Source organism: Erinaceus europaeus, chromosome 19, assembly GCF_950295315.1.
Source record: "Erinaceus europaeus chromosome 19, mEriEur2.1, whole genome shotgun sequence".
Taxonomy (NCBI): Eukaryota; Metazoa; Chordata; class Mammalia; order Eulipotyphla; family Erinaceidae; genus Erinaceus; species Erinaceus europaeus.
The window spans coordinates 31,047,876-31,069,416 of record NC_080180.1 but is presented as its reverse complement, the minus strand read 5'-3'; the positions used below and the strand labels follow the sequence as shown (position 1 = coordinate 31,069,416).

The following is a 21,541-nucleotide window of genomic DNA, read 5'->3' as shown; positions in this document are numbered from 1 at the left end:
AGACATGAAAGTTGGTGCTGTAATAGGCTGAGCTACATTTCCAATCTAATCAACCTTTCTTAAAATGAGCATGTTATGATAGCTAAGGTTCCTTCTAAAATCCTCTCATCAAAATGTAAGCTGAAGCCAGGGAAATATCTCAATGGTAGAGCACAGGGCTTGCAAACAGAAGGTCCCAGGCTCAGTGTACCATGTATTCCAGAGCTGAGCACTGCTCTAGTCTTCTCTTTGGTAAAAATAAATAAATAAATAAAATTTTAATTAAAATAACACAAAGTAGACAAATACAACAAAACAAGACACCACTGCCACCTTGTGTTCAACTGTCCTCATTACATCTACATGATGGCAAAAGACGACACATGGGCTCAGCAGATAGAGAATATAGCTTTATTTATAGAATCTTACAAATAAAACATTTACAGTCCACATAAGTTACCTTCTTTTCTAATTTATTCTCATAACACCTGAGTTTTTAAAAAATACTGTGATGGAACTGTTGAACTGTAAAAGAAAATATGAATAATAAAACCTAACCTCTCTTCCACAAAAATTAAACAATGAATTGGTTTTAAGCAGATTTCCAGCATACTACTATCTCTTTGGAAGGACATACTGAAAATGGGTCTTCTAATAACCCAAACAGAGAAGCTTTCTCTTCCATATCCAGGGTGAAGGCCAATGAGAAAGCCCAGGGGACACTAGACACAGGTGACATTAGTGAGTGAGGAGAGCTGGCCACCTGCATCCTATGGGTAGGTGGATGGGTGGTGGGGAGCAGCAGAGGCTATGCTCCTGGGTCAGTGCTGTGACAGGTGACATAATCCTCCCTGGCTAAAGTGAGCATGAGACAGTCCACCTGGGGAGAGGCTGAAAGGGTGGAAAAGTCCTCAATCTCCTTCCTCTACAGACTTGTAATATATATAAATGCTTAAAACAGCAAATTCAACACTTAACAGTCAAAAATAAATTGACACATTTTCAACTCATGAAGCAAATCTCTTGCCAATGGCAGTGGACAATCAGTTGCACAGTGTGTTTCTGTCTCTCTTGGACTGGCCTCTGGGGCCACTGTGTTTTAAAGAGAAATTTCTCTCTGAGGTCTATGAAGAAACAGTCCATAAGGTAATAGAAATGTGCATGGAAGGGGCAAGCCCCTTACTACTTTATATCTCATTTTCTGATTTTTTTTTTTCAGTTTTTCTCCTAAATTAGAAACCCACTAACTCTAACATAGTGTTCTACTATGACAAAAAAGTATTTACTGTAAGGAATGACAGATTAATAGGGAATGCTAAAATTATAAACTTTAATACATCAGTCTGAATTAAGGAAAGAAAAATCTTCTAAAATCTTAAAAGGTTATTTCTGCTAGCTTCTGAAAGAAATTTGGGGAAAATAAAACAGAAAAGACAGAATTATTTTCAAACAGTAACAACAATAATAAAGACAAAGACATCATAAAAAGTTAGATTCCGACTTTCAAGCGATTGGTTCTTTGGTAAAAAAAAAAAAAAAAAAAAACCCCATAATCTTAACAGGAGTCGATCCTGATATTTCATCAAGAATCTTAATAACTGAAGCTTTTCTTCTTGCCAGCCCGTTCTCAGATCTACCAAAGGTCAACGAGCAAGGTCAGGAGAAAAAAATGGATAAAGCATTACCAGCAAGGTGCCTGATCATGATACTGTCAAGAATGTTCCTGGTGGGAGAGATACTGCCCAAAGAGAAAAACAAAACCAAGGAAGTAGATGCTGCTTATAATTACTGTATCATTACTGTATAGTGTTAAGTTTTTCTGAGAACAGAAAAGCTCACAGGTGTTGGCAATGAGCCAGCACGTGTCAGTCACGCAACACCAGCCAGTTCATAAACAGCCCCAGGGCTGTGACCATGGGCACCACTAAGAAAAGGCTTCTGGAGAGACAGGCTCCCCAAAGTGGCTGAAGAATCTCACATTATCAATATGATAATAATAAAATCAATTCACCTAGTGAACCTGGAGATCAGCTCCCCCTGGAGCCAGGGGTCTGAGGAGCAGGCTCCACAGTGCCCAAGGCCGGTCTACAGTCACACACACACACACACACACACACACACACACACACACACACACACACACACACACACACACACACACACACACACAAGTTTACAGTTCATTTTCTCAAGAGTTAGAGCAGATTTGCCCTTTCCTGTTAGGGGTAGTATGGTGTGGGGTAACCTTGACAGTGTCATCAATAGCTCCTCTGTTTTGCAGACATCTGAGCCCAATCTGAGTTCATCTTAAATTTCAGAAATCTATTAACTTTGTACTTTTGTTTATAGACTTAATGAATCCTAAATTCTTCCTGCACTTCTGATTATCATTTTAATGGGGATGGGAGTGGGGCAGAGGTGCCAGTATCAGAACTAGGTGACCATGAGTTCTTCCACTGAGCCACAGCCTTAGCCTTTTCTAAGAGGAGCAAGTCAGTCTGCCATTCTGAGGGTGAGTGCCGGCCAGAGGAGGTAAAGTTGTGCAGTCTCCCCTCCAACATAAGACACACACGTGCTCTAAATGTGCTTCTAAGGAGGCAGGCACAGCTCTCAAGAGGTGGGAGGTGCAGGGAGGGAGTGTGGACATCACAGAAAAGCCAATTGATATTCCCAGGTCTCCATGCCCTCTGCCCTCCATTTTGCATGGGGGAGTTCAGGCAACTAAAGCTGCGTGCTAGCTCACCTGGCTGGTCATGATTCCAGGCAGAGCCACACAGACAGGGTCCCAGTGGGAACAAGTGCCCACCAGGTTGGGACACTTACCCTTTTACCCAGGATGAACCCCACCTCTCTTGTCCTATTCATCTGTTCCAATTTTCAGCTGTTCTTGTTGAGAGAGCAGGCAACTAAGTAGGCTTTGAAAATATAGGACTTTCTTTCTCTATGTCTATAAAAAATAAGTAAATCTAATATAAAATGGAACATCTTGAGACCCAGAATACACATTTAGAATCATGAGCCCTATATTCAGTTGTTGACATTTGTCAGTTGTGATCACTGGCTATCATGCACTGTAGTGCTGGCTTGGAGAGAAAAGGCAGGGTAACCAGAGGAAGGAGACTTCTAAGCTGCATTTGGGCTCCAGAGTCACTCTGAGAAAGAGGGAGGGCAGAGGGAAAGAAGCACTACCAAGAGACCGGTTACCAGGACAGCTTTTTCTGAGGACAGAGAATTTACAAAACAGCTGACATCTGAATACAGGAATCCAGCCCGTGTCAGTTTTTATGGGACTGCCTCTTCCAAGGTGCTTTTTTGGATCCTGAGTCTGTGGCTGGGACTGGGGTAGCTAAGGCTCCGACTTCCAATCCTGCTGGCTCCTGGCAGGGCCCTAACCGATCTGGATCTGTCCTGAATACATAGTGAGCAGCAGCATGATGGTGAACCCAGTTAAGAGGCCCAGGTTCTGGATGACAAAGGGGACCAGGACGCTGCCCTGCCTTTCATCTTCTTGGCAGACCTCATTCATCTCAGGGAACTGAAATGGGAGAGAAAAACAAGAGCTCCTGATATTTCCTTTCCAAACCTTGTGAGTCTGGGACAACGAATGCTATGTATACAGCCTATCTAATAAGTGCTACACTATTTTTCTTGTATTAACATGTACATTATAACAGCAAGAAATGTTTCTATAATATATGATCAGGACTACTATAGTTATTGTATATGGCAATAGGTATCATAACATATTATATCATCCATTATAGAATAGTATGTAATATAAATCTTAAATAATATATAATATATTTGACACAAGATTATGTTTGGTTTAAAAATAAAATTATTACCAATTATAAGATTCTAGATTTTGAATATGCACAAACATGAAGCCTTGGCACCACAATTTAAAAAAAGATAAATCAAGATATGAAACTATATATTCAATACAATTATAGTTATTTATAATTAGGAACAAGGTTGGTGAAGATAGCAGAGTGGTTATGTAAAATGTTTTTCTTGCCTGAAGACCCCAGTTCAATCCCTGGCACAACCAAAAGAGGAGCTCAGCAGTGCTCTGGTAAACTAATAGCCAATATAATAAAGCTAAAATGGCAGGCAGATTGGGGAGGGCTGGTTGGTGGCATGCACCTTGTTAAGTACACGTAGTACTAATCATAAGGACCAGGGCAAGAATCCAGATTCAAGCTCCCACTCCTACTCCCCACCTGCAGGGGGGGGACACTTCCTAAGTGGTGAAACAGGTCTACAGGTGTTTTTCTCCGTATCTCGTGTTTCTCTCTCCCTATCTCCCCTTTCCCTCTCAATTTCTCTGTCCTTGTCAATTAAAATTTATTTATTTATTTATTTTAAAAGGAAATATGGCTGCTAGGAGCAGTGGGTGTGTAGTGCCAACACTGAACCTCAGCCATAATCCTGGTGGCAAAACAAAACAAAGACCTTAAGGCAAAAAAACATTAACAGAAAGACACCAAACCTGAGTGGTGGTGCTATTTTAGGAGATCATGGGTAATTAAAAACAAACAAACAATAAGTCAAGAACAACAAAAACCAAGCTATTCTTTAAGTCTGCTATTAGTATTGGATTATAAGATTGTGAAGTTACAGGGTACAGTTCCATGCTATACCCAAACTTCTGTGCCTGCCACCATCCCAATGATAATCATCACAGCTCTCACAAAGTCTTAAAGACAGTTTAATTCTGTTTTTTTATTTTTTGCAAATTCATGTGCTTCAGTTCTTTAGATTTGGCATATGAGTGAAACATCTGGTAGTTGTCTTACACTTCTTTATTTATTTTGCTAAATAAGCTCCAGGATCAAGGGGTAACATCTACTTTTTCTCCCTCTTTTTTTGTATTTGTCTATCTAAAAGTCAGGACCTGGAGATGAATAATTTTCTTTAATCATACATACTAATAAGAGCATAAACTTTGGGAGTCGGGCTGTAGCGCAGCGGGTTAAGCGCAGGTGGCGCAAAGCACAAGGACTGGCATAAGGATCCCAGTTCGAACCCCGGCTCCCCACCTGCAGGGGAGTCGCTTCACAGGCGGTGAAGCAGGTCTGCAGGTGTCTATCTTTCTCTCCTCCTCTCTGTCTTCCCCTCCTCTCTCCATTTCTCTCTGTCCTATCCAACAACAACAATAACTACAACAATAAAACAACAAGGGCAACAAAAGGGAATAAATAAAATAAATATTTTTTTAAAAAAAGAGCATAAACTTTGTAGGTTTTTAAGATATTTCACCTGGGAGGGCTTGCTTTGTCATTCATATAACTCAGGTATGAGCCCAGCCCTCACCGCACTGAGGGAAACTTCAGTGCCGTGGTGTCTTTCACGCTCTTTTTCCCCACTCCCTTCCCTCTTTCTCACCATAGCACTATTCAACTCAAGTTTATGGTACTGCAGGGGATTGAACTTTATCTTTCCATCTGAAAGTCAGCCCAGAGCAGTGAAGTACCTTCTATGACAATAAAAAGCCTAAACATCTCCCTTTTCAAATCTAGTATCTCCTTAAAACTGGATGTTAGAAATAGGTGAATTGTTGTTAATGATTTATTAATAAAACTTATTATTTGATTCCCAGTACCACGCATGCCAGTGATGCTCTGGATTTATTTTTTCAGTAATGAAAGAGTACATCTAAAATAGATAATACTGATGCCCCCCAACAAATTTAATAATCCAGTGCAGTTCTGCCTCCATTAAAGGCATAAACTGCGGAAGACTTACCATATCAGCGAGAGCAATATACAAGAACATTCCTCCAGCCAGAGCAAAGATCCAGTTGGCAGAGAAATGGCTGCCAGCCAGGATGCCAAAGGCCAGACCCACATAACAGCAGCAGGCAGAAAGAAAATTGAAGAAGAGGGCCTGCTGGATGCTCATTCCTGCATTGAGCAAGATAACAAAGTCTCCTGTGGTGGGAGGACAGAGAGGGTGTGTCAGAGCACACTGAACAGACCCATCATGAGGATCAAGCCAGCCCGTATCTGAGATCATAGCAACAAGACTAAGACCTCTTCACCAGCACCTCCCACAGTGGTCTCCATTTCTGGAAACAGTCATGTAGTTTTAGGTTAAGGCTGAAAATAACTCACAGGATTTTCAGAGTAGATAATCAACTAGCAGTGGCCTCATTTTTCTTTTGATTGATGGTGAAGTGAAAGGAGCTTCCTCATAACTACAATGAATGGTACTTTTTAGGAAACAAAATTGAGACTGAGAAAAGTTATGTAATCTGTCCAGAGTCACATCGTAATGAATGAGTCTCTGAACTTCTGAAATCCGGGCTATAATGTGACAGCCTCTCCATTTTGCCCCAAAAAGAGACCAAGAAACACATGGAGGGCAAGGAGTACGCTTCATTATGCTTTTGGGTTCAAAGGGTTCTCATCTAGGTCTGAAACAACCACTCGGTCAACACAGGCTACTTACTGGTTTTGCAAAGGGGGTGTGGCATTCAGGACTGTAGTGCAGAAGCTGAAGTAGTGAGAACTTTAAACTAAGAGGCTGGTAGAACAGTCAAGGGCATGGGAAAATGAAAGTAAAAGCGGAAGCCACCACAAACGGAGGCACTTCCCTCTCAGCCTATAGGAATTCAGGAGTGGAGGCCCACCACAAACCAGGTGGTTCTCACTTCCTCCATCTGCTGGTTTTCCCATTTCAGTAACACTGTACTTCAAGATAGCTAAGCACCTCCTAAACCCAGGTTCATCTACTTCTTCCACACCCCAGGCTTCCATCATACACCTCAAAAAAATGGGGGATGGGGGGGATATTAGGTTGTGGCCCAGGAGGTAGCACAGTGGGTAGAGTGCCTAACGTGTGTGTGTGTGTTCTTCTTCTTTTTGTCCTTTTCTTTTCTTTATTACTGCCACCAGGGTTATCACTGGGATTTAGTGCCAGCAATATAAATCCACAGCTCTTGGTGGCCATTTTTCCCCCATTTTTCTTTTGACTTTATTTTCACTTCACAGGACAAAGAGAAAATGAGAGGGAAGGGAAGAGAGGGAAAGAGAAGACAGACATCTGCAGGTTTGGCTTCACTGCCTGTGAAGTGTCCTCTCTGCAGGTGGGGAGTGGGGGGCTCGAACCCATATCCTTGTGCATGGTGATCTATGCGCTTAACCAGGTGTACCACCACCTGGCCCCCTAGAGTGCTGAACTTGTATGCTTGAGGTTCTCAGTTTGATTCCCAATATTGAATATAACAGAGTAACTTTATTTTTGTTTCTCATAAATCAATAAATAAATCTAAAAATAAAAAAAAGTGTGTGGGGTCATACCATACTTGTATGCCTGTGAGCACAGATCCCTGGCACTGACAGAGCTGAGCAGTGCTCAGGTCTCTCTCATGAAAATTAATAAACCTTTAAAACAAGAGTGAGCGGTTAGGTTTCACACAGCATAGGATGTGTTCATTAATAATAGTAAGCACTTTGAATAAGGGGGAGACTCAGCTGTAAGAAGTGTTGGGATGCACACTCACCGAGCTCATGTGGAAACTCCTCACAGAGAATGGCCACTGAGGTGCTGATGCCTTGGAAGACAGACACGGTGAAGGAGGCCCCAATGGCCAGACCGTCGATAAAGTTGTGGAGGCCATCACTCAGGGTGATCATCCAGGCCAGGGTGCCAATATCAGAGTATCGGATACCTTTTAGCCAGTAACAAGCACTCTGGGAAGCCTGCAGGTCCTGTAAAAAAGGATGTCCCCCCGTCAAGGATGGTTACCTTTCAAGGCAGGTCTAAGTCACTGAGGCCACTAGCACTTAAATGCCCACCAAGGGTTAGACAGCCAACTGACCTGGACAGAGAGTGAGCCCACGATGACCTTCTCGTCCATCACTGAGGCTTTGCCATCTGGCTCACTACTACAGTGCTGAGGGATCATATGGTCCAGATCACCATTCTGCAGCTTCTCTGTCACCCCCTCTTCCTGGTCCTTCTTGGAAGGAAGTGTCTCAGAGGCATAATGGCTGTGTCCATGATGATGCTGGAGGGGGTGACAGGTATGCACTCACCCAAACCATCCACTGAGCACCCAATCTGAATAAGTGCTCTGAACACTGGGAAGACTACACCCCACCAGAGAATATATCCAGTGGCAATATGAAGGCTGTTCTAGCAAGAAGAGCCTGAGTGGATGTAGGGACAGAGAGGAGGACAAGACACCAAAGCAGTCAGCTCACGGAGACATGACTTCTCTAAGTGCTTAGGTCTTCTCCTTTGCAAGAGCTGAGTCTATTCAATGTAGCACCTCTGCAGGGGATAACTACAGACCAGGTACCAGAGAAGTTTGAAGAATGATGACAATAAATAGTCCCTTTTCCTGTTTTCTAACTAGAGCACTGCTCCGCTTCTGGCTTACTATGGTGCTGAGGATGGAACCTGAGACCTTCAGTGCTTCAGGCATGAAAGTCGTTGTGCATATCCATTATGCTATCTCCCCAGCCTAGTCCTGTCCTAGTCTTCTTCTTTTTTTTTTTTTTTTTTTTTGCCTCCAGAGTTACTGCTGGGGCTCTGGAGCCTGCACTACAAATTCACTGCTCTTGGAGGCTCTACCGCCCCTTTTGTTGCCCTTGTTGTTTATCGTTGTTATTGTTGTTGTTGCTGCTGCTGTCGTTGTTGGATAGGACAGAGAAATCCAGGAGGGGAAGACAGAGAGGGGAGACAAAGAGAGATACCTGCAGACCTGCTTCATTGCTTGTGAAGCAACCCCCACCCTACAGGTGGGGAGCCTGGGGCTCAAACTGGGATCCTTATGCTAGTCCTTGCACTTTGTGCTTAACCCACTATGCTACACCTGCCGCCCCCCCCCCCCCGTTTCTTTTCTTTTTTTTTAATTTTTATATTAATTTATTCATTTACTTATTTTCCCTTTTGTTGCCCTTGTTGTTTTTTATTGTTGTTACTGATGTCATCATTGTTAGATAGGACAGAGAGATATGGAGAGAGCAGGGGAAGACAGAGAGGGGGAGAGAAATATAGACACCTGCAGACCTGCTTCACCTCCTATGAATTGACTCCCCTGCAGGTGGGGAGCCGGGATCCTTACCTCGCTGTGCTGCCGCCCAACTCCCCCTAGTCCTGTTTCTTTATGGCTATGCTTATTACATATTGAATGACCCAGAAAGCTCCATCTCCTCATTTCATAAAGGCATATACATACATACAATCTAAAGTTAAAACAAATGGGATAAAGGCACACAATCCAGGTCTGGCTTCTCATGTGTTCTCATGCTTTAGCAGGTGGCACAGAACAACCATGTAGGTTTTTGGGGGCTACTAGGGTTACCCTTGGGGCCCAGTGCCTAAAAGATTGCACTGTTCCCTGTGGCCTTTTTTTTTTTCTTTCCCCTTGTCTCCACGAAAGATGAGAGACAGAGTTACAGAGGGAGGGAGTGGTGGAGGGGGAGGTGGGCAAGAGAGAGAAGAAGAGAGGGAAGAGTGGAGGGGAGGGAGAGGGAGAAGAAGGAGGAGGAGGAGGAGGAGGAGGAGGAGAAGGAGAAGAAGAAGAAGAAAGAGAGAGAGAGAGAGAGAGAAAGAGAGAAGCTCCCTACCCACCAAGTATGCCCACATTGGGCTCAGGACTTGAACCTGGGCTCTTGTACATGTGAACATGAGCTCTAACAAGTGAGCCACCTACTAGCCCCAAGTCTCTGGGTTTTAAATCTAAAGTAGGAGAATACCAGGTAATGCTAGGTAAGCCCCTTGTGTTTAAGTAACATCACTAGCAAAATAGAAACATTTTCTAAGACTATTTTTCCTAGAAGCACTTTCTTTACCAATAATTGGGACTTACCTCATTCTTCTGCTTAAGAAGCATTTTCAAGATCTTCTCTGTAAAAAAGAAAAGATAAAAGCCTCCAAACACTACAGCAGACTTGGAGACATAATAATCTTCCAGAGGATTGAAACCAAAAGCCTGTGGACCCAGGAAAACGAAATGAGTTGAAGGAAATTCAAACAAACAACCTCACTGGCTCCCCCTATTTTAGTCACCTCTTTGACTCTAGGGAAGGACAGAGGAGCCTGGGACACCCTGGCCACCTACCAAATTCCTTCCCCTTTTTTGGAACCAGAGCACCACTAAGGTCTGGCTATTGGAGGTGCCAAGGATCAAAGCTAGGACCTCCCATGTGTAAGTCCTATGTGCTACCTTGGACTGGGTGCCTCCTTAATGACCTGCTAGATTTCCTCTCTAGCTGATTTCCTGATGCAAAAGATAGATCCTCTGTAGGGATTTGATCTCCAGAAAAACAGTCTTAATTAGTTTTCTGGCTGCCCCTTTTTTGTCTCCAGGGTTATTACTGGGGCTTGGTGCCAGCACTACAAGTCCACTGTTCCTCGCAGCCTTTCCCCCACCCCCCATTTTATTTGACAGGACAGAGAGATATTTGTAAGGGGACAGGGAGACAGAGAGGGAGAGAGGCAGAGAGACACCTGCAGACCTGCTTCACCACTTATGAAGCTTCCCCCCTACAGGTAAGGACCAGAGCCTCGAACCTGGGTCCTTGTGCTTAGTACTATGTGCATAGTTTAAGTGGGTGTGCCACCACCTGACCCCTAGATTTTTGCTATTAATGAAGATTCAGTCTTGGTCTTCCCTTGTGTTTTCTTTATTATTGGGGCCAAGTCTACAGGCAAATTTATTTAAGATACTGTTTTCATGGCTATCCGTGTCCTTGGCTGATCTGCCTGGAAAACAAAGGAGGGTGGTGTAATTATAGCTTCTAAAATGGGAAATCCATTCCCCAGTTAAATAGTAAGAATTGCAGCATCTCTCTGACCACAGGCCTCCCAGTGACCACAAAGTCAAGAAAGAAAGCAGGATGTTCCTGTATGTGTCAATTTGGGGGTTTCTGAGTCCTTTCTGAAAGCTTCACTTACTATGGAAATAAAAACAGTAAGAAAAAAGGTTCCATCTGGGAAGAGATCAGGAGTGGGAGTCAGGAGAATTCCATTCTCAGTGGACACTCCTGTGCTCTGGCCTTGGGACACTGTCCAGAGAGGTTTCCCGAGAGGAAGGCCTTGAATAAACTATAGCTTTCTGATGAACAAGTCAGACAAAAGTAGTCATGGCTACCAGGAGTGCTGAGGTGCTTTGAAGGTGAGTATTTCTCCTTTATATGACAGGCAAAATGCAATCTCTACTCCTTGGTGTATTTTTCTTAGATACATGGGGCCAAGATGCAGCATAGAAAAAAATATATTTGAGATTTTCCAGGACAAATCATTGTAGGGTAAAGAAAATTAAAATAGGAACTAGTGCTCTATAAAAAATAAAAATAAAAACATAAGAGATGGGAGAAAGCAAAGGCGCAGCTTCAGGAATCATAAACCGGGCCTCTAGGATAACTGCTCTTTTGCAGGTGAGATTCTGTGTCTATCAAGCAGGTAAAACATTTTTTGTTCTCCAAATGTTACAGTTGATCTAAAGATCAACTAAACACACACACACACACACACACACACACACACACACACACACACACACACCACATTTGGGAAAACAAAGATGGAAGAATCAGTGTCATCTTTCTGTTTCAACTCTTACTACACCCAGGTGAGCAAACACCTCTTGTGCTCTGTCATTTGCAGAGATTATAGCAAATCTGAGGCTGACTGCCAAACCTTCCAAAGACTAAGCTCTCACCCTTTCTTAGGGATTTCCTTGTTATACTGAGTGAAGGGGGCAAAGGTGCCACCAACATGTGTGAAACCAGACTCTTTTATTTGAATTACCTTTGTCCTCAAAACACTCTACTAGAACTAATCTTTGTCTAGGACCAAAGACTTCTGTTGATGTGTTTTATGCTCTGTGCCAAAAGTTCCAAATGGGAAGTCACAAAACAGTCTAACACACAGAGCACACCATGTAGCTTTCAAAACAGTATCACAAGGTCAGTCCCTGTGGGCCCGGCAGTGGCGCAATAGGTTAAGTGCAGAAAGTATGAAGTGTAAGGACCCACGCAAGGATCCCAGTTCAAGTCCCTGACTCCTCACCTGCAGGGTTTGCTTCACAAGCAGTGAAGCAGGTCTGCAGGTGTCTTTCTCTCCTCCTCTCTAGCCTCCCTACTCTCTCAATTCTCTGTCCTATCCAATAATTAAAAAAAAGAAAGAAAGAAGAAAAATGACCATAGAAGCAGTGGATCTGTAGAGCCCCAGCAATAACCCTGGAGACAAAAAAAAAAAAGTCAGTCCAATTATTTTCCCCATGTTACATGAGAAAACAATCAACAGAGAAATTCCAGAAACTGTCAATGACAGAGCTGAACTTGAACCCGGTTTTCAAATGTATACTATGCAGTGACTTCTAGCTTGTGCCTAGGTCTTATCCTCACTTTCTTAAAGGATTTGCTTTCTACGCTCTCCTTTGTAATAGAGGGTCCTCCCTTGATGCCCCACTGTCCCCCTAGGAGAGGCGTGCTCCTATGTGAGGAGTCAGCTTGCCATACCTCGGGGATGAGCTGGAAGAGGGCGTTGGAGTAGAGTGTTCCAATCGCCAGAGCTATGAAGTAGAGCAGCAGCCTCTTGTAAAAAGTCTTCTTCATGAAGGGCACCACGCTGGCCCCCATGAGGGAGCAGAGGGAGATGACGGTCACACAGAGGAGACCATATCCCCACACTGCCGTTGGGGGAGAGCCAGCCCCACCCGGGACAGAGATAAGGGCCAAGCCCCATTCATTGCATAGCAACCACCATTTACGGGAATAGGGGACGGAGGTGGAGATAGTGGGGGAGGCAAGAAGGAAGGTTGTGGTTGATATTAACAAACGAAACAAGAAAATCAGGAGACAAGTAGGGAGGGAGAGAGAAATAGAACATTTGTTAGTGATTCCAATCTGATGTAATTTCTTTCAATCAAGAAATGAGGAGGAAGACAAGGTGGCCTTGGAACCCTGGTGCTCTTGCTCCTGCTCCCACTGCCTTTGCTGGGTTGTGCCTCATCTGCCAGCTGGTGAGCCTGGTGGGGTGGGTGCTGCCTTGTCACATGTGCTCAGGCATCTCCAGAGGCTGCCTGTGGCAGACTTTGGACTCCAAGCTGACTCTTCAATCAGAATCAAACAGGGAGAAACATTGATCAGAGCCACATCTGACCTGCACTGTGTAGGTATACATGATACTGTGTGGACTTAGTACTACCCCACACCCTTTAAATTTAGCTTAACTTCTTATTTTCTTGTTCTCTTTTCAATTTCATTTCAGAGAGCTATAGCAGAGAGAAGAGAGTTCCAACACCACCAAGTCAAAAAAAAAAAAAACAAAACTCTAGTATTTGCCAGTATCGCACAGCACACTCTGAGACTCTAAGCAGGACAAGACTCACCCCTGCAAGTCATGGGGGTAGAGTGCACACAGTTACCGTATTTGCATTCAACAGATAAGGCATTTCATTTCAAATCTTAAAAGAAAGTTAATAAATTCCATTTCTGGAGCTGGAAAAAACAGCCCAAGCTGAGGTCTGCCCTCGGTGCTTGCTAAATTCACAGTGCATTCTGAAATGTCACTGAGATGATCCATCCGAAACCAGACTCCTCTTGTTATGCTGCAAGAACCAGCCAGCCATGGCACCTTGACTGGCATATTTTCTGAGTGAATCTTTTAATTGGGGAGGGCTGAATCTTTCTGCCACTGTTTCCAAAGCTCAGCTCATCCTTGTCCTCTGCCTGTCCCTGCCTGTGCTGACAAGGGGGGCAGACTGTCAGCTTGGGTCTTATTTTCCAAAGCTCCTTAATCGTCATAATTAACAAAATTAAAGTTTAAAAAAAGTCAAGTAAGAGTGCCAGGAAGTCGGTCCCATCAGGATGAAGTCAAGATACAAAGTATGAGGGGTTCAATGTCCCTCTCCTTCACATTGTAATCTTAATTGTTTGTCTTTGTTATATTCTTTTCATATGCTGCCAGGGATTGAACCTTACATATACAAGGCATATGCTCTACCACTGGGCTATATCCCTGGCCCTTAATAATTTGTGTTTAGTAGTCATTGTTCTTAAACTTTTTTTAATATATATATTTTTAGATTTATTTATTTTCCCTTTTGTTGCCCTTGTTATTTTTTATTGTTGTTGTTATTGATGTTGGATAGGACAGAAAAAAATGGAGAGAGGAGGGGAAGACAGAGAGAGGGAGAGAAAGATAGACACCTGCAGACCAGCTTCACTGCCTGTGAAGCGACTCCCCTGCGGGTGGGGAGTTGGGGGCTCGAACCAGAATCCTTAAACCAGTCCTTGCGCTTTGCGCCATGTGCACTTAACCCACTGTGCTATCACCCGACTCCCAGTAGTCACTGTTCTATGTGTGATTCTCAATGTTATGATTCATGGCCTGTATAAAATCAGATCACTCATTTCTTAGGCCATTTCTACTCATCAGTTAAGATGGCTCTTTTATCTGGCTACTGTTAGGATTTCTATTGAGAACCAAGGATTAATTATATAGTACCAAGGGCATAGAGCAGAGCTGCTGGTGGAAGGGAGGCTGAGACCCCCAGCAGGGGGAAGCCCCATTAGCCTTGAGATTTGCACCTGATATCAACCAAAGAGACCGGAGGCAAACCTGATCACCCCCAGAATGAGAAAAGACCCCTGAGATCCATTTGTGACCCTTGAGATCAGGGAGAAGTGAATTTTCCAGGTGGCAGTTGTTGGGGGTGGGGACGCCCAGAGAAAAGAGGACGTGCATGTGTCTGTTCTACTGCACCTCTGGGATGAGCTGGAAGAGCGCGTTAGAAAGCAGCGTTCCAATGGACAGGGCGATGAAGTAAGTGAGCACACGGCTGAAAAACGCCTTCTCCGTGCAAGGCAGGACGAGGACTCCCAGGAGAGAGGCCAGGTTAATCAGTGAGACACTGAGGAAACCAAAGCCCCACACTGTGGAGGAATAAGAACAGATGAGGGCCTCCATTACCAAGGGCAAGCCTGGCTAGCCTGGGTAGGCCCCCTCTGGATTCGGCTGTGGTAGAAGGGAGAGACCCACTACCCCATTAGTAAATTACAGCTGAACCCACTTCCTGCTGGGGGCTGAAGAAGGCTGAAAACATAGCACAGCCACATCTGAAAGAGCTTGCCTTTCAGATGGAGAAACAGATGAAAACAACAAAAAGGGCTAAGGATCATAAGAGCAGGGAGCACGTGCTAGCAACCAAGTTCTGGGTAGCACACACCACACAATGGGTTTCAGGGGGGGCAATCCAGGCCCCAGAGAATCATGGACACCCACAGGCCTTCATGTCTGGAGCAGAGGTGCTGGTCAGGAAAATGGGGGAGAAGAGGGTCAAAAACCATTTCAATGAGGTTCTAAATGTGAAACCAAGAAAATGAAAACAAAACAAACAGGCAAAAAAAAAAAAAAAAAATCAAACCAAGGAGCTGGACCCTTGGACTATAATGAAAGCCAAAAAGAACATCCTGCACTGGCTGGTCCAAAGGCTCAGTCTTGTGACAGTGGCCTAGTATGGTCATTTGTTCTGCCCTCTGCTGAGCAGCAAGTCCTGCCAGCCTGGTGGTCCGCATGAAGACAACACAAGGGGCCAGGCCCGGTTTCCTATTCCAGCTCACCTTCAAGCGCGCTGGGCCTGCCCTCTTCTGTTTGTTCATTCTCCTCATTCTCCTGGTTCTCAGAGGAGCAGGCTCGGGAGTCCAGCTGCTGGAGGATGGTGGGGCAGAATTCCTGGAACTCGGTCCTTCCAATCCTTGACTGGTTACTGAAGTTGTGGGCAGCAAAGAGATCTCCAGAACTAAAGCACTGAAATGAAGGGACCAGAGGAGGGCAGACAAGCTCTGTAAAGACCACACACTGTTAAGGAAATCAGCCAAAAGACACTAGTTCTCTTGGACATGAGTTGAAAGACAGAACTTAGCAGTTTTGGTCCATTTTGGAAGTTTTCTGTGCTCTGAAGGAACAAGGGTACCCAGCTCCTCATCAAACAACAGCTAGTTCAGGGTGCCTGAAAGCTCAGCTCCAGGGAGGATGGATTAACCTGGCAGACTGATGACCTTGCTCTGCGCTTCAATGCACAGATAACACTGAGCCATAAAGAATATAGTCTGTTATTGTGTTGTAGAATTCCTTAGATATTAATTGTACCTTTTTTCTCACATATACTCAATGTATAAAGTCTCCAATCTTCAGTTGTTAGAGCAATGGCTCACGCTGTCAGTGTGAGTCTCTAAAATAATTTTAATTTTTCTGTTTTTCAGGCAATACCTCTTAGAGCCCAAAGCAACACCTCCTCACTCGAGTAACAACTCAGTCAAAGGGGTGAGAGGGGTAAAAAAAAGATAATACCATCCCAAACTCAGAGGAATTTAGGGACTTAAGTCTCTAGGGATGAGGGCAAGGTTAAAAGTAATTTTAGAGGGGAGCCTGGTGGTAGCACAGTGGGTTAAGCACACATGGCACAAAGCACAAGGACCAGTGTAAGGATCCCGGTTCTAGCCCCTGGCTCCCCAGCTGCAGGGGTGTCGCTTCACAGGCAATGAAGCTGGTCTGCAGGTGTCTATCTTTCTATCTTTCTCTCCCCCTCTCTGTATTCCCTTCCTCTCTCCATTTCTCTCTGTCCTATCCAACAACGATGACATCAATAACAACAACAATAACTACAACAACAATAAAAAACAAGGGCAACAAAAGGGAAAATAAATAAACAAATATAAAATAATAAGTATTTAAAAAAGTAATCTTAGAGATCAAACACCAGCAAAAATCACTAAATCTTATTATACACCCATTTGTAAAAGGCTGCCCAGAAATTTGGGGACAACTAAATTCCAAGAATTGTGATCAGGGTATGGTTTCTAGAAAACACAATTCTAGGAGTGATAGCTATATCCAGACATACCAGATCAGACTGCACATCACAAAAGCCTAGGAAGCTCTTGTATTAAAATGCAGATTCTATAGCACTGTAACCCATAGGGGAGGCCCTGATCTTGTATTGTCCCCAGCATGGCTTGCAAGAGATTAGGGAAAGAAGGAAGGAAAGTAAATGGGAAGAAAGGAAGGACTAAAGTTTAGAGTGCACCATGAAGCAAATGCAGGCTGGCCAGTGGACACAAGCTCAGCCCCCTTGGGAAGGCCTCAGGTGAGTGGTTCTCACATACCATTCCTGTGAAACTATAGTTGTGCTTCTAATTATACGTGTTTGGCTTTATGTGATATGTCTCCAAGAGTCATCCCTCTGGGTGTGCTGACAAGGGGGAGTTTCTGGGCCAACAAAGTTGGGGGGCTGGGCTTCCAATCCACTGAGGCAACGTTGGGTTCTGTATCCCCTTGGATTACTTGATCTCTCTAACCACTCCTCTCCTTCAAGAGGAAGATCCCTGACTATTCTAACATTAAGCTACAACCTGAAGCATTTAACACTTCACTTCAGTTATCAGATAACTCTGCTCTCCGTGGCTGAGTTCCTCCTTTTGACAGTAAACCCCTAAACATGACTCATTTTTCTCTATTTCCTACAACATAGCTCAGGAAACAAAGTAGTTATATAAAGATGTTGCTGGATTCAGCCTCCATAAATAACTTTAAACTAAATAGCTAAGATGATGTAGAAAGAAGGATAGAGATCAAGGAGCCAAGAGACGTGGTGTCTCCAGGAACTCAATACAGGGACCCTCAGTATTTTCTCCTACAAAACAAAGACTTACCCACCTGTTCCTAGAAGTTCTGCATCCATGGAACAGTAGGCAATAGGCTTTGTAAACTGTAAACACTATTAGAATGTATCAAAGACACAACGGGTGGCCAGAAGGTGGCTCAGTGAATAAGTTATTAGATTCTCCTTTTTTGCCTCCAAGGTTATTGCTGGGGTTCGGTGCCTGCTCTATGAATGCACTGTTCTTGGAGGCCATTTTTTTTTCCTTTTGTTGCCCTTGTTGTTACTACTATTGTTGCTATTGCTTCCATTGTTGGATAGGACAGAGAAAAATGGAGAGAGGAGGGGAAGACAAAGGGGAGACAGAAAGATTAACACCTGCTTTCGAAGTGACCCCCTGCAGGTGAGGAGCTGGGGGCTCGAACCAGGATCCTTATGCTTAACTTAACCCTCTTTGCTACCGCCTGGCCCCCAAGTTATTAGATTCTTAAGCATAAGGTTTTGAGTTTGAGCCCTGACACTACACATATCAGAGAGATGCTCTGGTACTCTCTCTTTCATAATTTTAAAAAGAGAGAGCAGACAAAAACTGTTTCACTTATACTAAACCCCACTAAAACAGTGGCTCCAAAAGGGACAGAGCTATTTGACATGGTCCTAGTGGAGGTGGTAACCTAAAACTAATAAATTGAGTTAGACAAAGTTAATAACTGTGCCCAGTTTAAAGAAACTATTTGTAAGGAACAGTTAATATGCTAAAATTAAATTACAAAAATAAAGGGAAGTAATCAGAGACTTTACCTGCAGTTCCAGCTTTCTTAGGTGTGTCACTTTATTTATTTATTTATTTATTTATTTATTTATTTATTTGTTTGCCTCCAGGAATCCACTGCTCCTGGAGGCTATTTTCCCATTTTTGTTGCCCTTGTTATTATTGGTATTGCTGTTGCCAGATAGGACAGAGAGAATTTGAAAGAGGAGGGAGGGGAAGACAGAGAAGAAAGACCTGCTGACCTGCTTCACCACTTGTGAAGCCACACCCCTGCAAGTGGGGAGCTGGGGGCTGGAATGGGAATCCTTAGGCCTGTCCTGTGCTTTGCACCATGTGCACTTAACCTGCTGCACTACTGCCCAGCCCCCCCCCCCCCAGTGTGTCACTTTTAAACAAATGACTGTAGTTTTCTGATTAAGAGTAGCAGGTAGCCCCCATAAAAGTGGGTAACCTTGCTGAAATAATCCCCTCAGTGAGCTTCCTTGTTGTACACTTCTATTTGGCAAGTGGAATTCTGCCTAATCCATAGATTGCTCTTCAAATTCATGGTTTTGTTTCTAATAGGTTATCCCTGATAAGGAGGGCTGCTTCCCAGAAGCTCCACATGCTCACTGCCAAGGCCCAGGCAAAAAGTGAGGAGGCATGAGGGAGCCAGAGACCCAGCCTCTCCTCTGCATCACCTCTCTGGAGGGCAGAGCTGGAAGTCTTACCGTAGAGAGGTTCCTCTGCCCCTGCTCAGGCTGGGTAGCATTGTCCCGGCCCACACCTACATCCAGGTGGTTGAGTAGGGCTTTCAGTTGCTGCAGGGTGAGACTGTCACCTGCCCCATATCGATGCATGAGATCCTGCAGGAAGGAAGCCGCACTGATGCCTGGGGTCCCGGAAGCTGTAGGGTGGACCTCGGAAGCAGATGTCCAGAGACAGAGCAAGGTCAGCAGAAAGCAGCCTGGAAAGGCTGGGTGAGGCTTCATGGTGACAAATCTGCCTGCAAGAGCAGAAAGCAAGTCAGTACGCTTGAGCAACCCACTCTCTTCTCAGCAACCACAGCAGATCCCAGATGCTGCTGCCACCTCAGATTAACTGCAGGGGGCCTAAAAGCCAACTCCTTTTCTAAGGTCTCTGCCCAGCTATTTTTCAGATACTGAAACAATCACAGGTTAAATGAAACAAAAGTGATACACAAATATAAAAATTTAGTTGGACTAAATGATAGCAAGGATTTGCTTCAAAATACCGAGGAGGCATTAGAATATAGATGAGACACATGTGGGCATGGGTTAATAGCAGGTGAAACTGAAGACGGCTGGATGGGGAGTTCATTACACTATTCTGTCTACTTTTGGGTGTATTTGCTATTCTCTAAATTATAAAGTTGTTTTTAAAAATCAGGGGAAAAAAACAAACAACTGTGGCACAGTAGTAGAAGGCCTGACTTGCAAGCATGAGGTTCTGATCATATATACAAGATATATATAAAATCTGGTTCCCTTTTCTCTTCATTAGTAAATAAGTAATTTTTTAAAAAAATACAAGTGAGAGGAAGAAAAGGAATGGGATATATACATCATGAAATATGACAAAGGCTTATTTTTGAGCCCCCGGCTCCCCACCTGCAGAGGGGTTGCTTCACAGGCAGTGAAGCAGGTCTGCAGGTGTCTATTTTTCTCTCCCCCTCTGTCTTACCTTCCTCTTTCCATTTCTCTCTGTCCTATCCAATAACAACGGCATCAATAACAATAATAACAAGAGCAACAAAAATGGGGGGGGAATAGCCTCCAGGAGCAGTGGATTCGCAGTGCCAGCACCAAGTCCTAGCAATAACCCTGGAGGCAAAAAAAATATTTAAAACTTATTAACAAGGGGAGGGAGAAAGATCAGAACATACGTTGAGTGGTGGGGGCGAGGGACAGCTCAACTGGTAGAATGTAGAACTTGGATCTGAGTCTCCTGGTGGGTTCCCAGTGTTCTGGCACCACAGGTACATGAATGATGCTCTGGTTTCTCACTCTTACTTCCTCTCTCATAAAAATCTTATATGAAATAAAATAATCTTAAATAAATAAAACCCCACAAATGAAAAAGATGGAGAGTGCTTATACAGAACTGGGTGTTGAACTTGGGGCCTCATGCACACAAGGAATGTTCTCTACAAACTAAACCACCTCCCTGGCCACAGGATGGTGCTATTTTGCTACCTATTCAAACAGCAAAGCAAATCAGGAAATAATACATACGTATCTTAATGTAAGATTAAACAAGTAGGGAGTCAGGCGGTAGTGCAGCGGGTTAAATGCAGGTGGCGCAAAGCGCAAGGACGGGCGTTAGGATCCCGATTCAAGCCCCTAGCTCCCCACCTGCAGGGGAGTCGCTTCACAAGTGGTGAAGCAGGTCTATCTTTATCTCCCCCTCTCTGTCTTCCCCTCCTCTCTCCATTTCTCTCTGTCCTATGCAACAACAACGACATCAATAACTACAACAATGAAACAAGGGCAACAAAAGGGAATAAATAATAAATAATTTTTTAAAAAGACTAAACAAGTAATAATGAAATACTACTGGCAGCAATATAAATGATACAACTATTGAAACGTTATAGGGTCATACTTTCTTTCATTTTGCCTCTAGGCTTATTGCTGGGGCTCGGTGCCTGTACTATGAATCCACTGCTCCTGGAGGCCATTCTTCCCCTTTTGTTGCCCTTGTTGTTTATCCTTGTTGTTGTTATTATTATTGTTGTTGTTATTGCTGTCATTATTGTTGGATAGGACAGAGAGAAATGGAGAGAGGAGGGGAAGACTGAGAAGGGGAGAGAAAGATAGATACCTGTAGACCCACTTCACCGCTTGTGAAGCAACCCCCACTGCAGGTGGGGAACTGGGGGCTTGAACCAAGATCCTTACACCAGCCCTTTAGCTTCACGCCATGTGCACTTAACCTGCTGTGCAGCTTCCCTGTTCTGCTTCTTAATATTATGCATTCTAATTTTCACAGCTGTATCCTATTCCATAAAATTGACAGAATTCATTTGATCTTATCATGAATGGATTGCTTCTGTTAGTATCAATTCTAGAAATAGAACTATTAATTAAAGCAATATACATTTTGTATGACCCTACAATGCTTTAATCAATAAGAACAACAAGGGCAACAAAGTAGGAAACAAAATG

The 21,541-nt window shown here is 43.8% G+C and overlaps 1 protein-coding gene across 5 annotated transcripts in view; it reads right to left on the bottom strand.

The window, feature by feature from the left end:
• Window positions 1-376: 376 nt before the first annotated feature.
• SLC39A14 (solute carrier family 39 member 14) overlaps window positions 377-21,541 on the bottom strand; it is a 59,471-nt gene continuing 38,306 nt past the window's right edge. For 2 of the 5 annotated variants that reach the window (XM_007529122.3, XM_060178814.1), the window contains 8 exons: window positions 19,085-19,355; window positions 15,564-15,750; window positions 12,459-12,628; window positions 9,803-9,925; window positions 7,805-7,993; window positions 7,487-7,694; window positions 5,728-5,912; window positions 377-3,514 (listed from right to left, as the gene is read on the bottom strand). In XM_007529122.3, coding sequence (XP_007529184.1) covers window positions 3,368-3,514; window positions 5,728-5,912; window positions 7,487-7,694; window positions 7,805-7,993; window positions 9,803-9,925; window positions 12,459-12,628; window positions 15,564-15,750; window positions 19,085-19,345 — 1,470 coding nt within the window. In that variant the 5' untranslated portion in view covers window positions 19,346-19,355 and the 3' untranslated portion in view covers window positions 377-3,367. Of the gene's footprint in view, window positions 3,515-5,727; window positions 5,913-7,486; window positions 7,695-7,804; window positions 7,994-9,802; window positions 9,926-12,458; window positions 12,629-14,706; window positions 14,877-15,563; window positions 15,751-19,084; window positions 19,356-21,541 lie in introns of all 5 variants that reach the window. The other 3 variants (XR_009546354.1, XR_009546355.1, XM_016190820.2) reach the window with 3 other exon arrangements.